Genomic DNA, 20,515 nt, shown 5'->3' with positions numbered 1-20,515 from the left:
AGGTATGTACCTTATTGCAAACTCCAAACGGGCTGTCATGAGTATTTTACTGAGTGGCTTCCGTCTGGCCACTCTATCATAATGTGCTGCAGAGATTGTTGTCCTTCCACAGAGGAACTCTGGAGCTCTGTCAGAGTGACCATCGGGTTCTTGGTCACCTCCCTGACCCCTGCAGGCCCTTCTCCCCTGATTGCTCAGTTTGGCCAGGCGGACAGATCTAGGAAGAGTCTTGGTGGTTCCAAACTTCTTCCATTTAAGAATGATTGAGGCCACTGTGTTCTTGGGGACCTTCAGTGCTGCAGATGTTTTTTGGTACCCTTCCCCGGATCTGTGCCTCGACATAATTCTGTCTCGGAGCTCTACGGACAATTCCTTCGACCTCATGACTTGCTCTGACATGCACTGTCAACTGTGGGACCTTATATAGACAGGTGTGTGCCTTTACAAATCATGTCCAATCACTTGAATTTACCACAGGTGGACTCCAATCAAGTTGAAGAAACATCTCAACAATGATCAATGGAAACTGGATTGACCTGAGTTCAATTTTGAGTCTCATAGCAAAGGGTCTGAATACTTATGTAAATAAGGTATTTCAGTTTTTTTGTTCGAAAAAAAACAGTTTTGCTTTCATTGTGGGGTATTATATGTAGATTTATGAGAGGGGGAAAATGATGTAACCCATTTTAGAATAAGGCTGTAACGTAACAAAATGTGTAAAAAGTCAACGGGTCTGAATACTTTCCGAAGGTACCCTATCTTAGTGACTGGTTCATAATAGCAATAAGGTACCTCGGGAGGTTGCGGTATATGACCAATACACCATGCCTAAGGTTTGTTCTTAAGCACGACATGAAGCAGAGTCAATATACAACCTCCTCGGACCTTATTGCTTAGATAACCGCTCACACAAACCTCTTCAACATCGTGTCTTTATCTTCTAATGTTTACGGAAATTGCTCACTTATGCAGATAAAACATATTAGATCGCACATCAGAGCATGTAGATTAGGAATCCTCCAGGGGTTTGTTTAGTTTAGCGACCTCAAGTGTAGGCTAATACGACATTTTGACATGTACACTGATTCATCATCGCAATGATTCTCTCCAAGTTTCTATAAATTACCTTCTGGAATAGCATAGAGTATACAGTATGTCTAAGAGGAGAGCATCAGACAGAGGCTACGGTCTGTCATTAAAGGCATCGTCCTCGTGTCTCCTCTGTAAACACCCCTCCAAAATGGCAGCTGATAATCCAAATGCAATGTGACAGGAGCGGATAGGGCTGTTTTGGGACATAACGCTTTCACTTCTACTTAGTTTCTTGACACTTGAACTTTGTTTGGGGGATGTTGTGGTGGACTGGGGCTTACAGAGGTGACACCATCTTGTTGTCGGTGTTGCTTTTTTTTAGCGAGGGACAAACAGAAGAATCTCCCTACTGGAAGATTCTCACGTTGAGCGTTTTACACGAAGGATAAATAAATTAAGACGTGATATATGGTACACGAAGGAAGTTATTCCTTAAACAAAACGTGTTGATTTTGATTTACACCCAGGGCTGTTTCTTTAATAATTTACAGCTGCGGAATTGATGGTCCTGAACTGGGCATACTGCTAAATCTCTATTGCCAAATAATGAGATTTTAGCACATGAGCATATAAATTATCTTCTGATTTGTCTCCGGCTGTTTGTCAGTTGCCTTGTGCTCCCGGTCATGGATGGCATTTGCCTGTGTGCTCTAATGGCTGAGTTACACTTCGATAGATGAGTCTTGATGCCTTCTAGTTCTCTATGCTGCTGGGTAGAGGAGAGGGAGGGAGGAGGGGGGATATAGTCTATGGCTATGAAACATAACATATGTGCATAACATGCTGCTAGCAGCTATACTCCAATCTGTGAATAATTGTGACCTATCCAGATTTAACTCTATGTCCAACATCTTGCGTGAGGGAGTAGTTTTTAAAGCAACTTATCAACACAAATCTTAGATCTGTTTAGCAAATCAATGCAGCTGTTTTCTTCGTGGAGAAATGTAAATGAAAGCATATCATATGAAGGTAGAACACATTTTTCTCATGATGAAGTAATAGAAAATGTTATGTGTCTTATGTGTTTGTCATCATCAAATAACTGCTGTGCGTGTTTAGCCATTTCATTCCAATATCTACATGTTGTGTTGATTTTTTTATGACAAAGAAGGCCTCGGGCAGATGTCATTTAATAATGTTTAAGATAATTATACATTGTCTCACAAATAGCCTTAGAATTGATGAAGGCGTGATTGCTTTTTCTTTGAGGGCTGTATTTCTGTACATTTATTTTAGTGGAAAAGGAGGAGATGGGTATATCATCTGTTTTCAGCTTTGTCTGTCTATATCAAAATAAACTTGAGGAGAGAGAGAGAGAGAGAGCACACAGACAGTAGGTGGATGAGTGGCATGTGACATCAACTAGGAAGTAAACCTATCCTATTTCACAGTCCCCCTTACTGCTGCCACTGAATCAGCCATGGACCTGTAAAACCTCTCTTTCTCTGTCTCCCAATACTCCAAATAATGCATTCCTCTTTCTCACTAAGACATTTTGAAAAAAGTGACAATATCTCTATTCTCTATGGCAATGCATGATAATATATAGGGCAAATAGACAGTATCCATCCAGGCCTAATAGTTACCTAAAAATAATGTTTATGCTTTTCCACCAAGTAATGGAGCGGCAAATGGGATAACAAGGGCTCTTGATTTGTGGCCCCCTTTGCAATTACCACATTTCCTGGCCCTGTTTAAATTAAACAAGCCATTGATTTTATGTTGAATATTATTGTGCTATATTCCTCAAGAGCGGTTTTGATGGAGCTCCAGAGTGATAGGAGTTCCAAGCCCCCCTCCCGAAGCCCATCCTAATAAAAAAGACAGGGAAAATATCTAACGCTCCCACCCAGGTGTCTCATTCCCGACAGCAAGCAGACAAAGTTTGCACCACAAACGAGCCCTGCCCCCTGTTGGAGTATGACACACGCCTGGCCCGGCCTTTAGTTCCATTTGAAAACCTCTGTATCAAGTAGTTTCTGCCAAGACTCAGAGAATCAGCTGGTGAGCCATTTTTAGAGCCCTGATTCTGCTGAGTTCCCCAGAGCCTTTCATCGTCTCGCTGTGCTGCTGTCCTCACTCTATCCTGTGTGTGTGTGTGTGTGTGTGTGTGTGTGTGTGTGTGTGTGTGTGTGTGTGTGTGTGTGTGTGTGTGTGTGTGTGTGTGTGTGTGTGTGTGTGTGTGTCCATGTGCACACGATCCCTTGCAGACCGACACAGCAGACCCTGGTGATCCAGTTTGAACGGGGTGTCTACACGTCCAGATTGAAATAAGAAGAACAGTACTTAATGTCATTTCTGTGGAGAAAGTTGCTCTCTCTCTCTACTTGGTCCAGCTCCCATCCTGAGCTCCAGTTCCTTTAATGCAGCATGGCCTCTAAAGTGGCCTGTTACAGAAAGACGTTGGTAGAAAGGAAGGAGGGGGAGAACAAATGAGTGAGTCTGCTAGCTGGCTGCATTGACTTGCACCCAAACACATTCAATCCACCCTCCTTCCTTCTCTACACACTTATCTGGCATTGTCAGGGAATACAGATCTGTACTCCAAGTCTCTAGTTTACTTTGTTTTGTTTTGTTTTGTGTATGTGTGTGTGTGTGCGTGTGTGTGTGTGTGTGCGCGTGTGTGTGTGTGTGTGTGTGTGTGTGTGTGTGTGTGTGTGTGTGTGTGTGTGTGTGTGTGTGTGTGTGTGTGTGTGTGTTTGGGTTGGGGGCAGATCTTTAGTACTTTTTTCGCAATAGAGAATCCTCATATGATCGTGATGTGAGATGAAGCCTTCTAGCACCATGAATTATTCAATCAAGCGTGGATGGGGATTTTTTTATTGATAGGTCTTTAATGCTTTCATAGTCATGATAGCTGTACTTCATTGGTTTAATGATCTCTCTATTAGAGATGGCTTCAAATAGGAGCAGAAACGGCTAAGCTGCTACTGCTAAGTTACAGATACTCAGTGACAAAGGGACCAATTTAGTGTGCAGAAAAATAGCAATTCATTTAGCACCTTTCAACACAACTGCTCTCTAAAGATAACTGCCAAAAAACGAATAAGCATCTCAAACACAGTGACAGTTGCATTAATGTCAGAGTAAGGACTGTTAATGTATCTAGCACAGCTTCTTTTGTATGAGATGCTATAGTCACAGACTCTGCAATGTCGCCATGTGTCAGTATAATGAATAATTAAGAGCAGAAATTAAGTGTATGTCATTGAGGCAGTGCTGTTGAAAGACACAATGGGCATTAATTGCTCTACCCTGTGCAAAGAGTCATGATGGACTGAACTACCTAGTAATTCAATATTGTTGGAAAGGTTGCGAGTTAAACTCATATTATAGTTGTTTGGTGTTGTCTTAATAGTGAATTTGATCTAATAAACAGTAGTTTGTACACGCCAGGTAGGATGTGTACACACACTAATTTGTTGCCTGTGATGTGGGACAAGTAAATGCAACATTAAATGTTTTTGCCTTTATTTCCCACTGGGCAAAAACTGGTTGAATCAAAGTTGTTTAAACCTCATTTCAACAAAACAATTCAAATTGATGATGTTGAATCAACATGGAAAACTGATTAGATTTGTAAAAAAGTCATCAATGTAAAGGAATTGAGTCTTTTTCTCCGCCCAAATTAACCTAAATCCAGTGACCTTTTTTCTTGATTTCACGTTAGTTGACAACTCAAACAAATGTAAATCAAAACCAGAAGTTGAAATGATGACAGTGCCCAGTGGGTTACTTATTTGCACATCTATTTGAACAGTGCAGTTGAGTGAATGTGTCGATGTCCTCTGTGTGTTTGTGTATGTGGTGTGCTGAACTAACTGGTTTCAATGGGGGTGTGATCCTTTTTGTATGTTGATGCGAAAAAGAACATGTCCATCCTGGAGGGACAATCAAATTCTATTCTATTTTATTCTATTCAGTTCGACTTTAAAAAGTCTCCATCACCTTCAGTTTGACCCCAACCCTCATCCCTTAACTAATGGTATATATTACTGTACTACTACTGTACCTCTTATCGCAACACCTCAGCACCACGTACGAAAACAGTACATATGTTTAGGAGTGTTAGGAAATTTGGTGCTCCAGTCCTGTGAAAGAGGTTATATCAAAGGGATTTTAAGTCAATACACACCAGTCCATTTAGAAACATTAGAGGTTGAGCTGAGCCATTTGATTTTGAATTGAGAGAGAGAGACCTGGGACACAGGTAGGCCTCTTCCCCGTTCCCTCTAGTCACACTCAAATAGAGGTCATTAGCAACACAACTAAGTGATCATGTGCATGCATGCAGCCCATATGCAGGGCTACGGAATCCCCCTCCCACATTATCCACTTTAGGGATTTTACAGTCACAGATAACCTTGGCAGTATGGCTGTGGACTCGTCTTCACATAACACTACACTCATCGACAAAGTAATTCAACAAAATAAGAGTTACATTTACTGTTGAAATACACTTTAAATATGATATTGTCCATCTACTTTACAGCATAGTTTAATAACAATGCATAGTTGTTATGGTAAGTATGTGATACTAGTTTCAGACACATTTCTCTATTTGATGGACAATAGAAGCAATTCCATATCTTTCCAGCAGGTGGATAATATCTGAACAGCCCATTTACTGGAACAGTCAGGCAAGACCGATGCAATTGTTTTCCTACGTTGTTGACACCAACCCACAATAGACAATGGTTTAAACAATCTGTATAAGCAACGTAGCACGGTTACATCCTTACAAATGTTATTATAGTCACTAAGAATTGTACGGCTTGCAACAAAAAACAAACAAAAATAATATATATATATATATATATATATGTGCGTTTATATAAAGTTATGCTAAATGGTAGGCTAATTACTTTGCATAAGCAGCCTGTTTTGAGAGGTTCACCACGTATGGAACTTTGTCATTTTACTGCTAGGCCTACTGTAACGAGGGCGCACGCATATCTTTATCTTTGATTGGAAATAGTCTCCAGTTAAGATGTACCTTTTGTTTAGAAGTGGACTTCATTTCTATGGCGAAGATAGAAGAAAATGCATTCACTGTTCACAAAGCGCACTGAAACCCACCCTGGGGGAGATGGATGGATGGATGGAGAGAGGGGGGCTGGGGAACTGCGAAGGGAGGAAAGTGGAAAGGGAGAGAAAGTCAGTCATTGAGCAAACCAAGCGCTGAGCGGCAGCACTGCACCTAAAACACTGTTTGCGAGCGGCTCATCTACCTTTTAGATCCAATCTCTGCCTTTTCTTCGTTATTCTTCGACTCCACGAAGATTCCCTTTCTCTCAGAGGTACATGCAACTCACACCACTCTGATCACAAGAGCTGGGGACAGCCTGGCTCTCCACACCGCAACATTGCAGCGAGGTGTTACTACTTTTCTTCCCATGCGACTCCGTTATCTCCGGTGCTTTCGCCAGCCTGCCATTGAAAAGTTTTGGTTGTGAGGATAAACGAATATCTAGGACCTTCAAAAGGATTGTTTATAACAACGTAAGTACTCCGAATGTTTTGACAGTGATTGCATTGTGTTGTGCTCTACTACCTATTGGGATTGTGTTGTCGTCCAACTTTAACGCACAACGAATCTGGCTGTAGGCTATCCGACTATTCAAGCGTGAACTCAAGTATCAAATGTCTTAGCAAGCTACTGATTGTGTGGTCGTCACCCATGCCTCTTGACATGTGAATGTTGTTCACACTCCGTGTTCAGAATTGTAAGTGTTTTTCTTAGACTAAAGTTTGGCATTTTATCATCAACACATGTGACTACCTTTCCCAGCGCACTGTTTCCAAAAATATGCATTCTAACTTCTGAACCCGTTTTGGGTAAGCTTGGTTTGAAACATTTGCAGTGTTTTCACAAGTTTCAGGGTAACTGATAAACTTGACCTCTTTGAGCTTTTTGAGTTTGAGCTTTTACCTCATGTTTTGAACGTTGCGCTCCTGAGCGGTCCGAAAAGGCATAGGCTATCCATCACATGTGGAAAGGATCACCTGACATATAGCCGACCTATAACACCAGAAGTTTTACTTTAAATCGAGGTAGGCCTATAAGTAGTTCTGAGTAGTTGCGTCCACTATCTGGATAATGGCATACAGTGGGAGACATGGCCAAGAAGTTGCAACATTGTTCCATCTAATGCGCGTGAACTACTTTTAGTCACCCAAAGAATGCGGTGGAGAAATGTCACTCGTCACAGATTAAAAGTGAAAGTTTTGGTGTCTTTGTGTAAAACCTCAATTAGGCTACCGTGTAATAAGGTGCTTGTAACCATACTTGACTGTGACTATTTTAAATACACCGATTATATCGCGTAGCCGTTAATTATTTTTGAAACCTAAAAAATATGTATTTTAAGTTAATGACTGAACAGTGGTCATAATATTTTCTGCACAACACCCATACACAAGAAACTAAGGTATTTGGAAAAGTGTAAGTGAAGCATAGTGTACATTTAGCCTTTTCTCTGGACTTGGTAGCCTAATGTTTGCTCTCTCTCTGTGTGTATGTGTGTGTGAGCGTACTTGAATAGCCTATATTTAAAGACAGACAGAGCAAATAGCCTACTTGTTGACTAAGGTTGCGTAACAACCATCAATTATGTTCACTTTTATCATCGGAAAGAAACATCTTAAACTAGTCAAGAAGTGGTCTGAGAGTGACCCGATAGAAAGGAGAGGGAAACACCTGTTTACTACGGACCACTACCATTTACTTTACAGCTGGAAGGTTTCCGCCAACCGACGATTGTAAACTAGTTGCTCCAAAGTATAAAGAGTCGAGGTTAATTCACAGTTGATGAAAAAAATGAAAACAGCCTATAACATTCATGAGCAGTGTTTGTCAAATCTCACTCACTAATTGAATTTAATAAAACATTTTATAATTGTGCAATGATGTTATAGTCTAAAGTTTTAGATAGGCCTATTCGTTTTTTTCCCAATAGATAGAATTAATAATTGTTTACATTTTAAAATGAAATGAACGAGTGAACAAAGACTTTGTTAGCAAGTTGCCTTGTGTCTTTTAACAGTGTTCTATTTTTCATCCGTGATAAACATCTTAAATGTTTGCTTTCAAAAATTCTATAAATTGCCTGTTTACGTGCCATATCATTTTATTTATAGCGGTTGTAACGGAGGGCTGCAATTAACCATTTTTTTTGTCAACTGGAAAGATTAGAGTCGTAGACGTCATATCCACCAGTCGACGCAGATTTAAGTTTCCATATTTTTAATGAAATTATATTGGCCTAATTGATATGTGTGTAAGCTAATTGACTATAGCCTATTGTTTAAAAAAGAAAAACTTTAAAGTCTAATTTCACAAACATTACGTGAAAAATAACGAAATCTATTATTCAGAAATTGTCAAATGGTTATTGCCTAATTTAGGCCTAGGCTAGATAAAAAAATAAAATAAATAAATACAAATATATATAACACTAAAACACACTTTCGTCGCTTCAGATGATTTATCAGCATTGTTTATCAGCATAGTCTCAAACTTCCTATTTTTTATTACCCAATGTTCACTTGAATTATATATTTAAAAAATTAAGTTATATGTAGCCTATAGGCCTAAAGGTGCTCTCTCACATGCGTCTCATATTTCTCGGATTATTTCCGCGTCTGATTATTTCTCTAATCATGGTAGGTTTTCAACAAGTAAAAAAAAGTTACGTTTTGGCGTATGGTCTAGTAGGCTAATTGATACATCATAATTAAGATGATATGCCAGTTATATGATAACATTTTAAATATTAAAGTATGTGCAGACAAATACGGATATTTTGGTTCTTCTAAATGCGTTGAGCAGGTGGAATATCTGAATGATCTTTTCACCACGCAACAATTTGTTGAGAAGAAGGACATTTCCATTGGGAAAAATATATTTTATCCTTCTTTTTTGGCTAATCAGGCCTACCGCTAATGGGCAAGGTTATGTGAATTAACTACCTACATGTAGAACATTTGGTATTAGTTCTCCCTTAGCTTATTCAAACGATTGGCTACTCCGTATTTGTTTTACGTGGGAAGAGTCAGGCAAAAAGAAAGTCTAGCTCGGAAGAAAAGTAAAAGATGATTTATTTGTCAGGTTTCGATTTGTATCCCCAGTCCTTCTTTTCTATCCCTCCCAGCAGCGATGTCAGCTGTTATTGCTTCCCATTGATCCTCTTGCAAAGTGAGAACTGAACTAAAATGTATGTCGATTCCAGTGCCCGAATCAATATCTAGAGTTATTTTAATCTGGATTTGAGCGTTGTGGAATTAAAAAACTGGGGAGGAGAGCAAGCAGGCGGAATGAAACACTATCCGTTCTCAATTTGGAGAGAGCGTCTTCTTCTCTGTGTGTGGTTCGAAAGCTGCACTAATGGGAGGGAAAGGAGAGACATAATCTAAGATTTTGCTGCTAAAAGTAGGCTATATTTCATATTTGATCAATAGGGAATTATTAACGTCATGATATACATAATAATAATACTATATTTACTTACTAGGCTACTGATCATCCGTTTTATTCAGATTTACACAAACCCAGATGACATAGATAGTAAATGAACTATGGATTACTCTATCGCATCGTCTTGATGACGCTTGGTCTATTAGTTATTTCAATATCGAGGCTATTAATTCGTTCTTTATTAAAAACAGAAGGGTCCGCCCACCACATCCCCTCCAACCAGTCCCTATCATATTTATATTTTGATTTGCTAACAAACACTTGACTGAAAGGTCATTTGTCATGCAGATGGTGGCATGGTAATTAAAATGAACCTCTATCGGTAAATAACAAGTGTTTGAACATAGGGTTTAGGATAAATATATCGCCCATGCACCCACGGTTTCACCGTGTGCATTTTACATTTGTTTAAAGCATTTTTTATTCATCAGTTGGAATAATTGTAGGTTAGCCAATTTAATCAAACGAACATGTTATATTTTCACCCAAATTGCATTAGTCTGACCACTTCCCCTGTCATTTAGAACTGTTTGCGTTTCAAAATGCTTTTTTAGCCAGAGCAAATATTTGAAATGTTGTTTCAAATAAGGTTGTCTGGTTTTCTTTGTTGTGCTCTGGGGCTGGAAAATGCTGAGAAAATTGTTGTGGCTATTGGCTAATTCGTTTCATATTGCAATATTCGATCTGAATAATCATACAATACATCCGTTCTATCATCCGTTTCATAGAAATATCGGCATCACGTTTTGAGTAACCTTCATTTTTTCACACATTTTTTTCCCTTGTGATTTGGAGTCTATTTTGGTCAGTCTTGAGGAAATGATATGCTGTTTATGTCTGTAGGTGACTTAATGTCCATATTATATTCACTTTTCAGATGTTTTCTGTCATCAGTGCTTTTTCAATGAAGGGTACAAATCTGAGGGAGATGAAGACAGGGAGATGAAGCACTGGAACTGGTTAGGCCTATATCTGAAAAAAACGTTTATTTTATTGCTTTTAACAGTGTACACATGAGTAGGAAATTACTATTATGATATTTGAAAGTAATGCATTTTATTGAAAAACAACTGCAAATGACATTGAATAATATTCCGTTTTGATGAATGTTGCTTGTTTCCATTTAGTAGCATATTGCCAGATATTTCCAAAAGCCTTTTGTAACGGTTTGCCTGAATTGTACACAGCAGTACTCCATGAGAGGCATTGAGAACAGGAGACAGTTCAGGGTTAGACTGACTAATTGGATGAGTTTTGTTCAATATAATTATCAGATATTTTCTTTCTCAGATTTCCCAATTTGTCAATTATCTGGACCAAAATTTAAGAGCTTGGAAATAAGTAAATTTTCTTCCCAGAAGGCATTATCAGTGCATTTGCTTCAATCGATTGTAGACAGATATCTTTGTTTACTTATTATCTTCCTACTGTCATGGCTTGGGAGTAAAAACACACTGATTGATGCACACACACACACACACACACACACACACACACACACACACACACACACACACACACACACACACACACACACACACATATACCCTTGGATTATGAAAGTGTAGTTACTTTGTGTAAAGACTGCTTGGAAGTCTTCTAAATGTCAGTTTCTACCACAGCAACCAAATCTTCCCTTCAATATCCCGTGGCACTGCTCCTGTAGTAAATAGCAGCTGTGTTGGTTGAATTAGTGTGTGGTGTTTTACATTTTGAGCTAGCCAACAAGTTGTCATAAGGCTTTGAGGCATGCTATCATTGTGCTGCTCACTGTTTATTATTGAACATCCAGTGACTTGCCAGCTAGGCCAGTGGTGTCCTCACTCCTCAGCCCAGTCCAGGGCTCACTGTCCCCAGGCTCAGCCCAGTCCAGGGCTCACTGTCCCCAGGCTCAGCCCAAACCCAGTGCCGGGAGCTGGGAGCGTGGAGGCTCATAGAGGAGAAAAGCGACACAACTCTCACTCCTCTCCCCTCTCTCTCTCTCTCCCCCCACCCCTCTCTCTCTCTCTCTCTCTCTCTCTCTCTCTCTACAAATAGGTTGTACTGCTTCAGTGAGTGAGATGGTCAGTGGTGAGAGACAGAGAGAGAAAGAGGGTTCTCTTTGTATTCCACGGCTGGCTTTGGCGCTTTGGGAGCTAGACACGACACCTTGCAAATAATCTGGGCTTAGCGAGGAATTAGTTGGCTCAGGTGGGTTGTGTGAGGCAAGCAGTCCATCGTCCCCTGAAATGAATAGCCTCGGCAGGTCAGGAAACCCAAAAAATATTTTGTCTGCCATGAATCAATGTGTTTCACTTTCCTTTTAGCTCACAACGGCTTATTTGGAAAATAAATCCCATTCTCCTTTTGGCAGTTAGAGCTGAATGTCACTTTGGGTGGGTCACACACCGAGCCAATGGTTAAAATATAAACAAAAAGAAAGAGAGTGCTAGGATTTCTTTATATTTTTAAAGACTGATTGCTAGATATTTCATTAGTATTCACCACTCTGTGTCGTACACTCCAGTAAAATGTACTAGTTGTTAGTGAACTGCCGTACGAGCAGTGTGGCACAGCTTGTCCAATCCTTATTGATTTTGAAGCTGAATATGCCAAAGTGTCGTTATTTCTCAGCACTGTAGCATATTTTGTACAACAGCAACTGCTGCTGCTACATTGTATTGAATAACTCCCTGTATAGATTTCATATTGAAGAGTACACCTGATTTTGATTCAGAAGGAACATTTGAGCTATGTTGTGTACAGAGTCACAGAGGCAGACATGAATGACTATATTTGAATAGTATTGACTGTCCTCCGGACATCAACCACAACCATCTGTCTAGAATACTGAGTGAGATGTCCAGTGCGACACAAACACACCCAGCCAACCCTTCCACCACACAGACAGTTGACTCTGCCTGTTTGTGTCATAATGGCAAATATTTGATGCCACATTCCCTGTGTCAGGCTGCTTAAATGTATTTGACTTTTACCTAGACGATCATGTTTTACCATTTTAAGTGACGTCTCATTAACTGTCACCTGTATTAAAGAATATCTTCCATAATGTCTAGAGGTTTTGTCCCCTTTAGCCTGAGTTGTTTTACGGTGCCTATAAAAGAACGTTTGGCTAGTTTGTGTGAAATACAGTGTAATTAGCTGCTCTGAGATGTGCCAACATCTTCTCACTATGTGTACTAGAATCACATGCAGATGAGGAGAGAAGAAACACCTCCCCTAATGTTTCGTAGGTTTGCCAGTTTTGGTAGAGCAGTTTTAAAACTATATTTATTACTGTATTATATATGCACATGTAAATGTGTCTGGTTCCTATATTATCTATAAGCTATTTTTACATTTTGAGAAATCAACCTCTTTTGGAACCTGTGATTTTTTTAAATGATCTGTGCTGTTACAGTGATGTTTTTTTTATTGATTAAATAACGGATTGTAATTGGGTTTGTCCTGTGCATTTGTCTTGAATTAAAGGAAGTAATTCATTTTAATGTCATTATATTATTTGGATAGTGTTAAAAAGTAAATGATGATCTCTGTGTCCGTGTCCCTTCATATACATTCAGAGAGATCTAAGTTTGAATCATCTACCAAATGACCACAACATCAACTTGCAAAACGTCTAAATATGTCTTCCACATAGATAATGTGCCTATGTGTACAAGTGTGTGTGTGTTTGTGTCTGTGTGTGTGTTCTCTGCCTCCCCAGAGTAGTTGAATGACACCGTCTGGCCCTGTCCTGTAATAAAATGTAAGAGTGGCACTTTCACGGTTGTCAACAATCTCTAAATGTACTGACAGACAAGGAAAGCACAGGAGCTGTGGTCTGAATGACGCTCTCTAAGGAAACGTAAGCCGCCTGGGTCTCCTAGTCTTGGCCAGCAGTCATAGTTGACAGTCCATTTTTATATGTAAATTGGATTCATCTGCGTTTCTCTCCTGAAACAACCAGACGGAAACTATGTTTGACATCCCAACTTTTGACCTTTATCAGAGGGTTATAGCTTATTTTACATCAGTGCCTTTCTGATAGGAATGATATTCTACTTCATTGTTGTTGACGTCGCAATTTCTCAAGATGTCACAGCGTTGTCACTTACAACTAAAATAATATGTTGTGTTTAATGCTTCACTGGCAGCTGCACCAGTCTATCTGTAGTAATCAAATTATGACAACATGGAAATTATATCTATGACATTTCTATTATAAATGCAGATGAACCCTGTCAGTATATTTATATTTATGAGCTATTCTCAGTAGATTCTGACATCTACTATACATGTATTATAGGTAATTACAATGTTATTACAATGCTATTACAATGTTATTACAGCGTTAGTACAACTATTGTTCATCATTAGTGATAAGGATAATAAATCCTCATTCTTGATCAATCGGTTGCCCGACATTGATTTTCAACTTTGGCTGAACTTCTATTACTCAGTCTTATCATACACATATTTAAAAAGACGTAGTATATTATAAGACAAACATGTGGTAATGAGATGGAAGTGTCTCAAGACCTCCCGTCGGTATCAGTTTCCCGACGGCTCGGCATGGTGTGGAGCGGTGCAGGGGAGTTTGTGTGTCGGTGTGTGTCAGGCTCCAGCCCCGTGGGCTGACTCAAGTACCCTGGGAGCACAGGATTTGCTCCTGTAGCTCCGGCACCAGGCAGCTCGGTTCTTCTCTCGGATCTGCTCCCTCGTCTGCCGGAGAAGAGGGAAATGATTAGCACGTCTGTACAACACTCAGCCTACATCTGCTTTTGCCGGCTCTCGCCATAAGGGGATATCCTGTGTCCTTTTATTGGATTGTCAGTTTCACTCTGAGTCCACGGCTCTGCGAGCTGATGGTTATGATAATAACATTGAAATATCCAGGTACTTATCACTGTATTACCTGGCTATCAACACCTACATGGAGTCATACTTTAGAGGTTATCCCAGGGTAGAGATCTGATACTCAGGGAAAGACACTATGATGAAAGGAGGCATGAATGGGGCTTTAGTTATTGGTACATTTTCAAGGTGCTATTTTCCTGGATAGATTAGGGGGAAAGACGGAGTGTAATGTGATGCTTGGGCATCTGGCCAGACCTGAGCGCTGTAGTATAACCCATTTTCAACAGACATTCCCCTGACACTGCAAGGCTGCGTCCCAAATGGCACCCTATTCCCCATATAGTGCACTACTTCTGACCAGGTCCAATAGGCACTGTGTGATAATGCAAAGGGATTTTTTTTCTGAGGGAGGCTGCATGTGTGTGCAATGTGCCAAAGCTCAGATCAGGTTTTAAATCAATTTGAATGGGTGTTCAGGACAGCTGATATCTATAAAAGATTTCTCAGCTAATTCTCATGGAGAGCCTGATGTGGGCAGATATTCTGCGTGGCTTTGAAGAGATACAACAGGGGGATGTACACCATGCTGCAAGTTTGACCTTATCCACATGAATTGGTTCAACATTTGAGGACTTAGATAAATCAATGGTGACTTTATGATAGCATATCAACATAACTTAAATGTGTTCTGTGTGTGATATGAATGTACATCTATGGAATATTAATACAAATGCAGATTTATAAAACCCTGAATGTAGCTTCAGTTTTGTTTTGGGTTGTTATAGATGAGGTCACTACTTTTGAGCTGATGTTATACCCTTACTTACGACCACCTTCAAATTGCCCTTTGGGATAAAAATCTTTGAAACGTTTTTTTTTTTTTGCGCCAGCGTTTCATTATTAAATCACCTCACACACTTTGTCCAATCTGACCATCTAATCCTCCTGAGAGTCTCAGTCTGTTTCACTGCTCCAGAGGTCAAGAGGTGAAGTGCAGCTAATTTATTCATTCAGTCAAATTTTCTGGCTGTGCAGATGGCAGCCTGATATGATATCACTATCACAATCCCATTGGAGTAGGCAGCCTGGGGACCCGGGACGAGTGTTCACATGAGCAGGCCCAGCCTTATCAGATTGACGAGCGCTGCCCTTATCTGTGACAGACGGTTCTGGTCCAGCTGCAGGCAGGGGAGGGAGAGATGGAGAGATGGGGAAATAAGCCGCTTAGATAGACTTGATCCAACCCCAGATCTCTCTCGGAGGAAAAGTTTGTGACTCTTCTTCAAAGAGGCTCTGTCATGTTGTTTGAAATAGTTTGATGGCTGGTGCTGAATGAAAATGACACTTCTTATGTGTCCTGTTACAGAAGGTGACCTGAGGAGGATGACCCCACAGTGAGACTGGACCCTTCCGTGAGGACCCACCTTCCCCTGACCTGCGTGTCCAGAGCCTCCTCCCGCACCCCGGACACCCCGCCCCACTCCTTCTTCTCTCAGCCCCTCCTCTGGGCCCAGGAACCCCCCTCCCCAGGTACCAGGATGGACCTGCACCGGGCCGCATTCAAGATGGAGTCGTCCTCCTACCTGCCTAACCCTCTGGCATCCCCGGCCCTCATGGTGCTGGCTTCCACCGCCGAGGCCAGCCGCGACGCCTCCATCCCCTGTCAGCAGCCCCGCCCCTTCGGCGTGCCCGTCTCCATGGGGGAGAAGGACATGCACCTGCCCTTCAACAACGGCTCCTACACCTTCGCCTCCATGTACCACCGTCAGGGAGCCGTTCCCGGGGGCTTCCCCAACCGGGACTTCCCCTCCTCCCTGCTGCACCTGCATCACCAGTTTGCCCCTCCAAATCTGGACTGCTCCCCCATCAGCATGCTGAACCACAGCGGGGTGGGGGCCTTCCGACCCTTCGCCTCCCCACCAGAGGACCGCGATGGGGCAGGGGGCTATCAGTCAGCCTTCACCCCAGCTAAGCGCCTCAAAGGCTGCCTGGATGCAGACGCCTCTCCCCACCTGCGCTACACAGACGCTGAGGGTAAAGAATATGACTTTGGGGCACAGATCCCCTCCAGGTCCCCAAGCGCCCTCAAAGCAGTTGAGGACGCTGGGAAAAAGATTTTTGCAGTGTCAGGCTTATTGTCCGACCGCGAGACGTCATCAAGCCCAGAAGACCGCATCGAACGCTGTGAGTACATTTACCGTTATCTAAAGGTCTGATTAGTCTGTAAAGTAAAGAAACATAAAGCGTGTGTAATGATTTGTTATCTTTATTATCAAATCATGCCTCACAAACAACATGATTTTGATATTAATTTACGTTGATCTAAACGTTGATCTAAAAACAGCACATACTATATACTGTGATTTAGTAGAGACTGCAGCACCCATTCTATGTGAGAAGTGTATTCAACTACCAGAGAATGTTCAGATAGTGTTTCACAGAGCACATTACAAGGAACTCCACAGGTCTAATTCATAAATGAGATGGAGGTTTCTCTTGGGTAAGTGAAGTGAAAGAATTGGGGCAATTCAAATGATGGCATAACCTTTCCTGACTAGGGTGTGCTCAGAAGAATAAGTATGCTGCTGAGTGAGAGTCCAGTAATATAACTGGCCTTAATTCACCCTGTGAACCTTAACTCCAAATACAGCAGCCTGTGAAAACCAAAGACATTTCCATCGGTCTGAAACTCACACACACAGTCTGTCTGTGGTGAACGCATACACACACACTGTCTCTCTCTCACACACACACACACACACACACACACACACACACACACACACACACACACACACACACACACACACACACACACACACACACACACACACACACAACCCTACCGATAATGTCCTCTGTCACCACCACAGCACACTACACTGATTTTCTGGTCCCTTCTTTCTGCCTTTCCCCCTGTCCCTCCCTGTCCCTGTCCCTCCCTGTCCCTGTCCCTCCCTGTCCCTGTCCCTCCCTGTCCCTGTCCATCCCTGTCCCTCCCTGTCCCTGTCCCTCCCTGCCCCTGTCCCTCCCTGTCCCTGTCACTCCCTGTCCCTGTCCCTCCCTGTCCCTGTCCCTCCCTGTCCTTGTCCCTCCCTGTCCCTGTCACTCCCTGTCCCTGTCCCTACCTGTCCCTGTCCCTCCCTGTCCCTGTCCCTCCCTGTCCCTGTCACTCCCTGTCCCTGTCCCTCCCTGTCCCTGTCCCTCCCTGTCCCTGTCCCTCCCTGTCCCTGTCACTCCCTGTCCCTGTCCCTCCCTGTCCCTGTCCCTCCCTGTCCCTGTCACTACCTGTCCCTGTCCCTGTCCCTCCCTGTCCCTGTCCCTCCCTGTCCCTGTCCCTCCCTGTCCCTGTCACTCCCTGTCCTTGTCCCTCCCTGTCCCTGTCCCTCCCTGTCCCTGTCACTCCGACTCCCACAAGCTCTGGGATATTAGCATTGGTCAATGAGTGGAGGCCATTTGGCTCTCTGTTTGAATCTGATTACTTGGGAAGTGACTCGCTACAAGATGGGGCACAGTCCTGTCATCAGCATTCATCATACCACTGCACTCACCCAGCCAGTGTGGCAAATGAACAGGTTTCAGCTTTCCAAACTTTGGCAGGAGACATGTCTCTAACAGAAGGGGCGTTCAATCGGAGTACCCACTACCCCTGTCTCCCACTACCCTCCTCTCTCTCTGCACAAGTACTAACAACTCCTACACATGTCAACACAATCCATCTGATCTTGTGACAGATTGGTGGGAGGGAGAGAGACAGAGAGCGAGCGAGACAGAGAGAGTGGGGCTCTCTGGATGAGCAGGGGACTGAGGCCTCATTATGATGGTGGATAATTCCCTGTGCTTTTTTGCCATCTTTCTGTCTCTGTCTCAGTCCATCTTTCTGTCTCTGTCTCAGTCCATCTTTCTGTCTCTGTCTCAGTCCATCTTTCTGTCTCTGTCTCAGTCCATCTTTCTGTCTCTGTCTCAGTTCATCTTTCTCTCTCTGTCTCAGTCCCTCTTTCTCTCTTTTTCTCCCCCATTTCCTCTCCCTCTCATTGGGAGGGCTAGAGCGCGAGAGATCGAACCATCCTTGATCAAACACATGAGAGACAAGGGCGGCGAGCTGAGACTGATCCGATAAAAAAAACACCAGAAGAGCAGGGAAGACTGTGAATGACACACCCAGACAGAAGAAAGAGAGGGAGAGAGAAGTGTGGAAGGATAGAGAGAGAGAAAGAGACAGAAGTCGGGAAGGATAGAGAGAAAGAGGGAGAGAACTGAAAGAAATAGCACTTCTCATAAAGGATTACTTCTCATATGAGTCCTGTTTAAAGGAACTGTAAACGTCAGCCCAGCTGTAGAACCAGACTTTGTAACGTGGAGTGTGAAGAAGTGAAATAGAATGACATGTCCTTCATTTTGAGGCATTGGGAGATTGCAAAATGCAGCTACATGAATTCTCCCGGAGAAAGGCTTATGTATGTTACCAATAGCATCCAGATCTACTGCTACTGTGCCTTAAGCTGATATTGGGGTCATTTGATTACGATATGGCCTGGTTCATCCTGACTGATATAGAGGAGATTATGGTGGAAGGGGACCAGTGGACTAGGGGACCGGGGGTTTGGCATCCCCACTGAGGAGTAAGGCGGCACGGGCGTAGGGTATGGTGAGGACTGGGAGGGGGGGGGGGGGGATTAGTTTGAGAGCTGGAAGCTGTTTTCTGTTTTGGAGTCTTGTCTAATTCGATTAAACCTGGTCCCACCAAGGGCTCTAATGCAATTGAATTTCCAGCACTTTTATATAAGAGACTTAAATTGGGTTCCCCTTGACTGGAACGCTAGCTGCTTGCTGTCACTCCTGTAGCAGTGTCCCCTCAGTGTTAAGCCCACCAGATCTTCCCAGTACAGTCACTGGCACGTTTTTAATACGCTATGCTGTCAACCATTAAACCTCCACATAAAGGTCCCATCATGGCATAACATATATATGCATAATATACGCATGTCACATTATAAGCTATTACCAGTCAGTGTATTCATGCTACATATTTATCCTCTGAAATCAGGAATAAAAAGGTTTTTCCTTCTATACTGTATTATTTACAGGCATCAGGAGTCATTTGCCTGTTTAAAATTCACATGAATATTTACACTGAAACAGTCACATGCAGAAGCTCAGCGAAGACAGAAGAACACTTGTTTGTTTGTGAGAGTGATTTTATATTTGTGTATCTCTGTGTGTTTTGTGTGTGTGCCATTTATTTTTATGGATATAGTGTGCGTGTGTTTGTTCCTGTGTGTGTATGTGTGTGTTTTGTGAGAGTCTACATCTCCCTGTGTGAGTGTGTGACAGCTGGAGATTGTTTGTTTGTTTTTCCCCCACCACACAATTGCACGGCAGAGCTGAGCATTGAACATGACCCTGAACAGCTAACCCACTTCCACAATTCCATTCCACAAAGCACCCCAACACGCCTGACTTGGGGAGTAGGGAGAGAGAGAGAGAGAGAGAGAGAGAGAGAGAGAGAGAGAGAGAGAGAGAGAGAGAAAGAGAGAGAGAGAGAAGTAAAGAGAGAGTGTGTGAGCAAGAGAGAGAGAAGTAAAGACGGTGTGTGTGAGCGAGAGAGAGAAGTAAAGACTGTGTGTGAGCGAGAGAGAGAGAAGTAAAGACTGTGTGTGTGAGCGAGAGAGAGAAGTAAAGACTGTGTGTGAGCGAGAGAGAGAGAAGTAAAGACTGTGTGTGTGAGCGAGAGAGAGAGAAGTAAAGACTGTGTGTGAGCGAGAGAGAGAAGTAAAGACTGTGTGTGTGTGTGAGCGAGAGAGAGAGAAGTAAAGACTGTGTGTGTGTGTGAGCGAGAGAGAGAAGTAAAGACGGTGTGTGTGAGCGCGAGAGAGAGAAGTAAAGACTGTGTGTGTGTTAGAGAGAGAGAGAGAGAAGTAAAGACTGTGTGTGAGCGAGAGAGAGAGAAGTAAAGACGGTGTGTGAGAGAGAGAGAGAAGTAAAGACTGTGTGAGAGAGAGAGAGAAGTAAAGACTGTGTGTGAGCGAGAGAGAGAGAAGTAAAGACGGTGTGTGAGAGAGAGAGAGAAGTAAAGACTGTGTGAGAGAGAGAGAGAAGTAAAGACTG

The 20,515-nt window shown here is 42.4% G+C and overlaps 1 protein-coding gene across 10 annotated transcripts in view; it reads left to right on the top strand.

Moving 5' to 3' along the window:
- LOC110530324 (E3 ubiquitin-protein ligase RNF220) overlaps positions 1-20,515 on the top strand; it is a 289,576-nt gene that overhangs the window by 111,336 nt on the left and 157,725 nt on the right. For 4 of the 10 annotated variants that reach the window (XM_036985966.2, XM_036985965.2, XM_090182299.1 and 1 more), the window contains exons 1-2: positions 6,258-6,594; positions 15,774-16,591. In XM_036985966.2, the coding sequence (XP_036841861.1) occupies positions 15,946-16,591 (646 nt within the window). In that variant the 5' untranslated portion in view covers positions 6,258-6,594; positions 15,774-15,945. Of the gene's footprint in view, positions 1-6,252; positions 6,595-15,773; positions 16,592-20,515 lie in introns of those variants that run through there. The other 6 variants (XM_036985963.2, XM_036985961.2, XM_036985960.2 and 3 more) reach the window with 2 other exon arrangements.

This window comes from Oncorhynchus mykiss, chromosome 8 (assembly GCF_057628025.1).
Source record: "Oncorhynchus mykiss isolate SJ-2025 chromosome 8, ASM5762802v1, whole genome shotgun sequence".
Classification (NCBI taxonomy): domain Eukaryota; kingdom Metazoa; phylum Chordata; class Actinopteri; order Salmoniformes; family Salmonidae; genus Oncorhynchus; species Oncorhynchus mykiss.
Note: the sequence above shows the minus strand (reverse complement) of the source record. Positions and strands in the feature narration are given on the sequence as shown.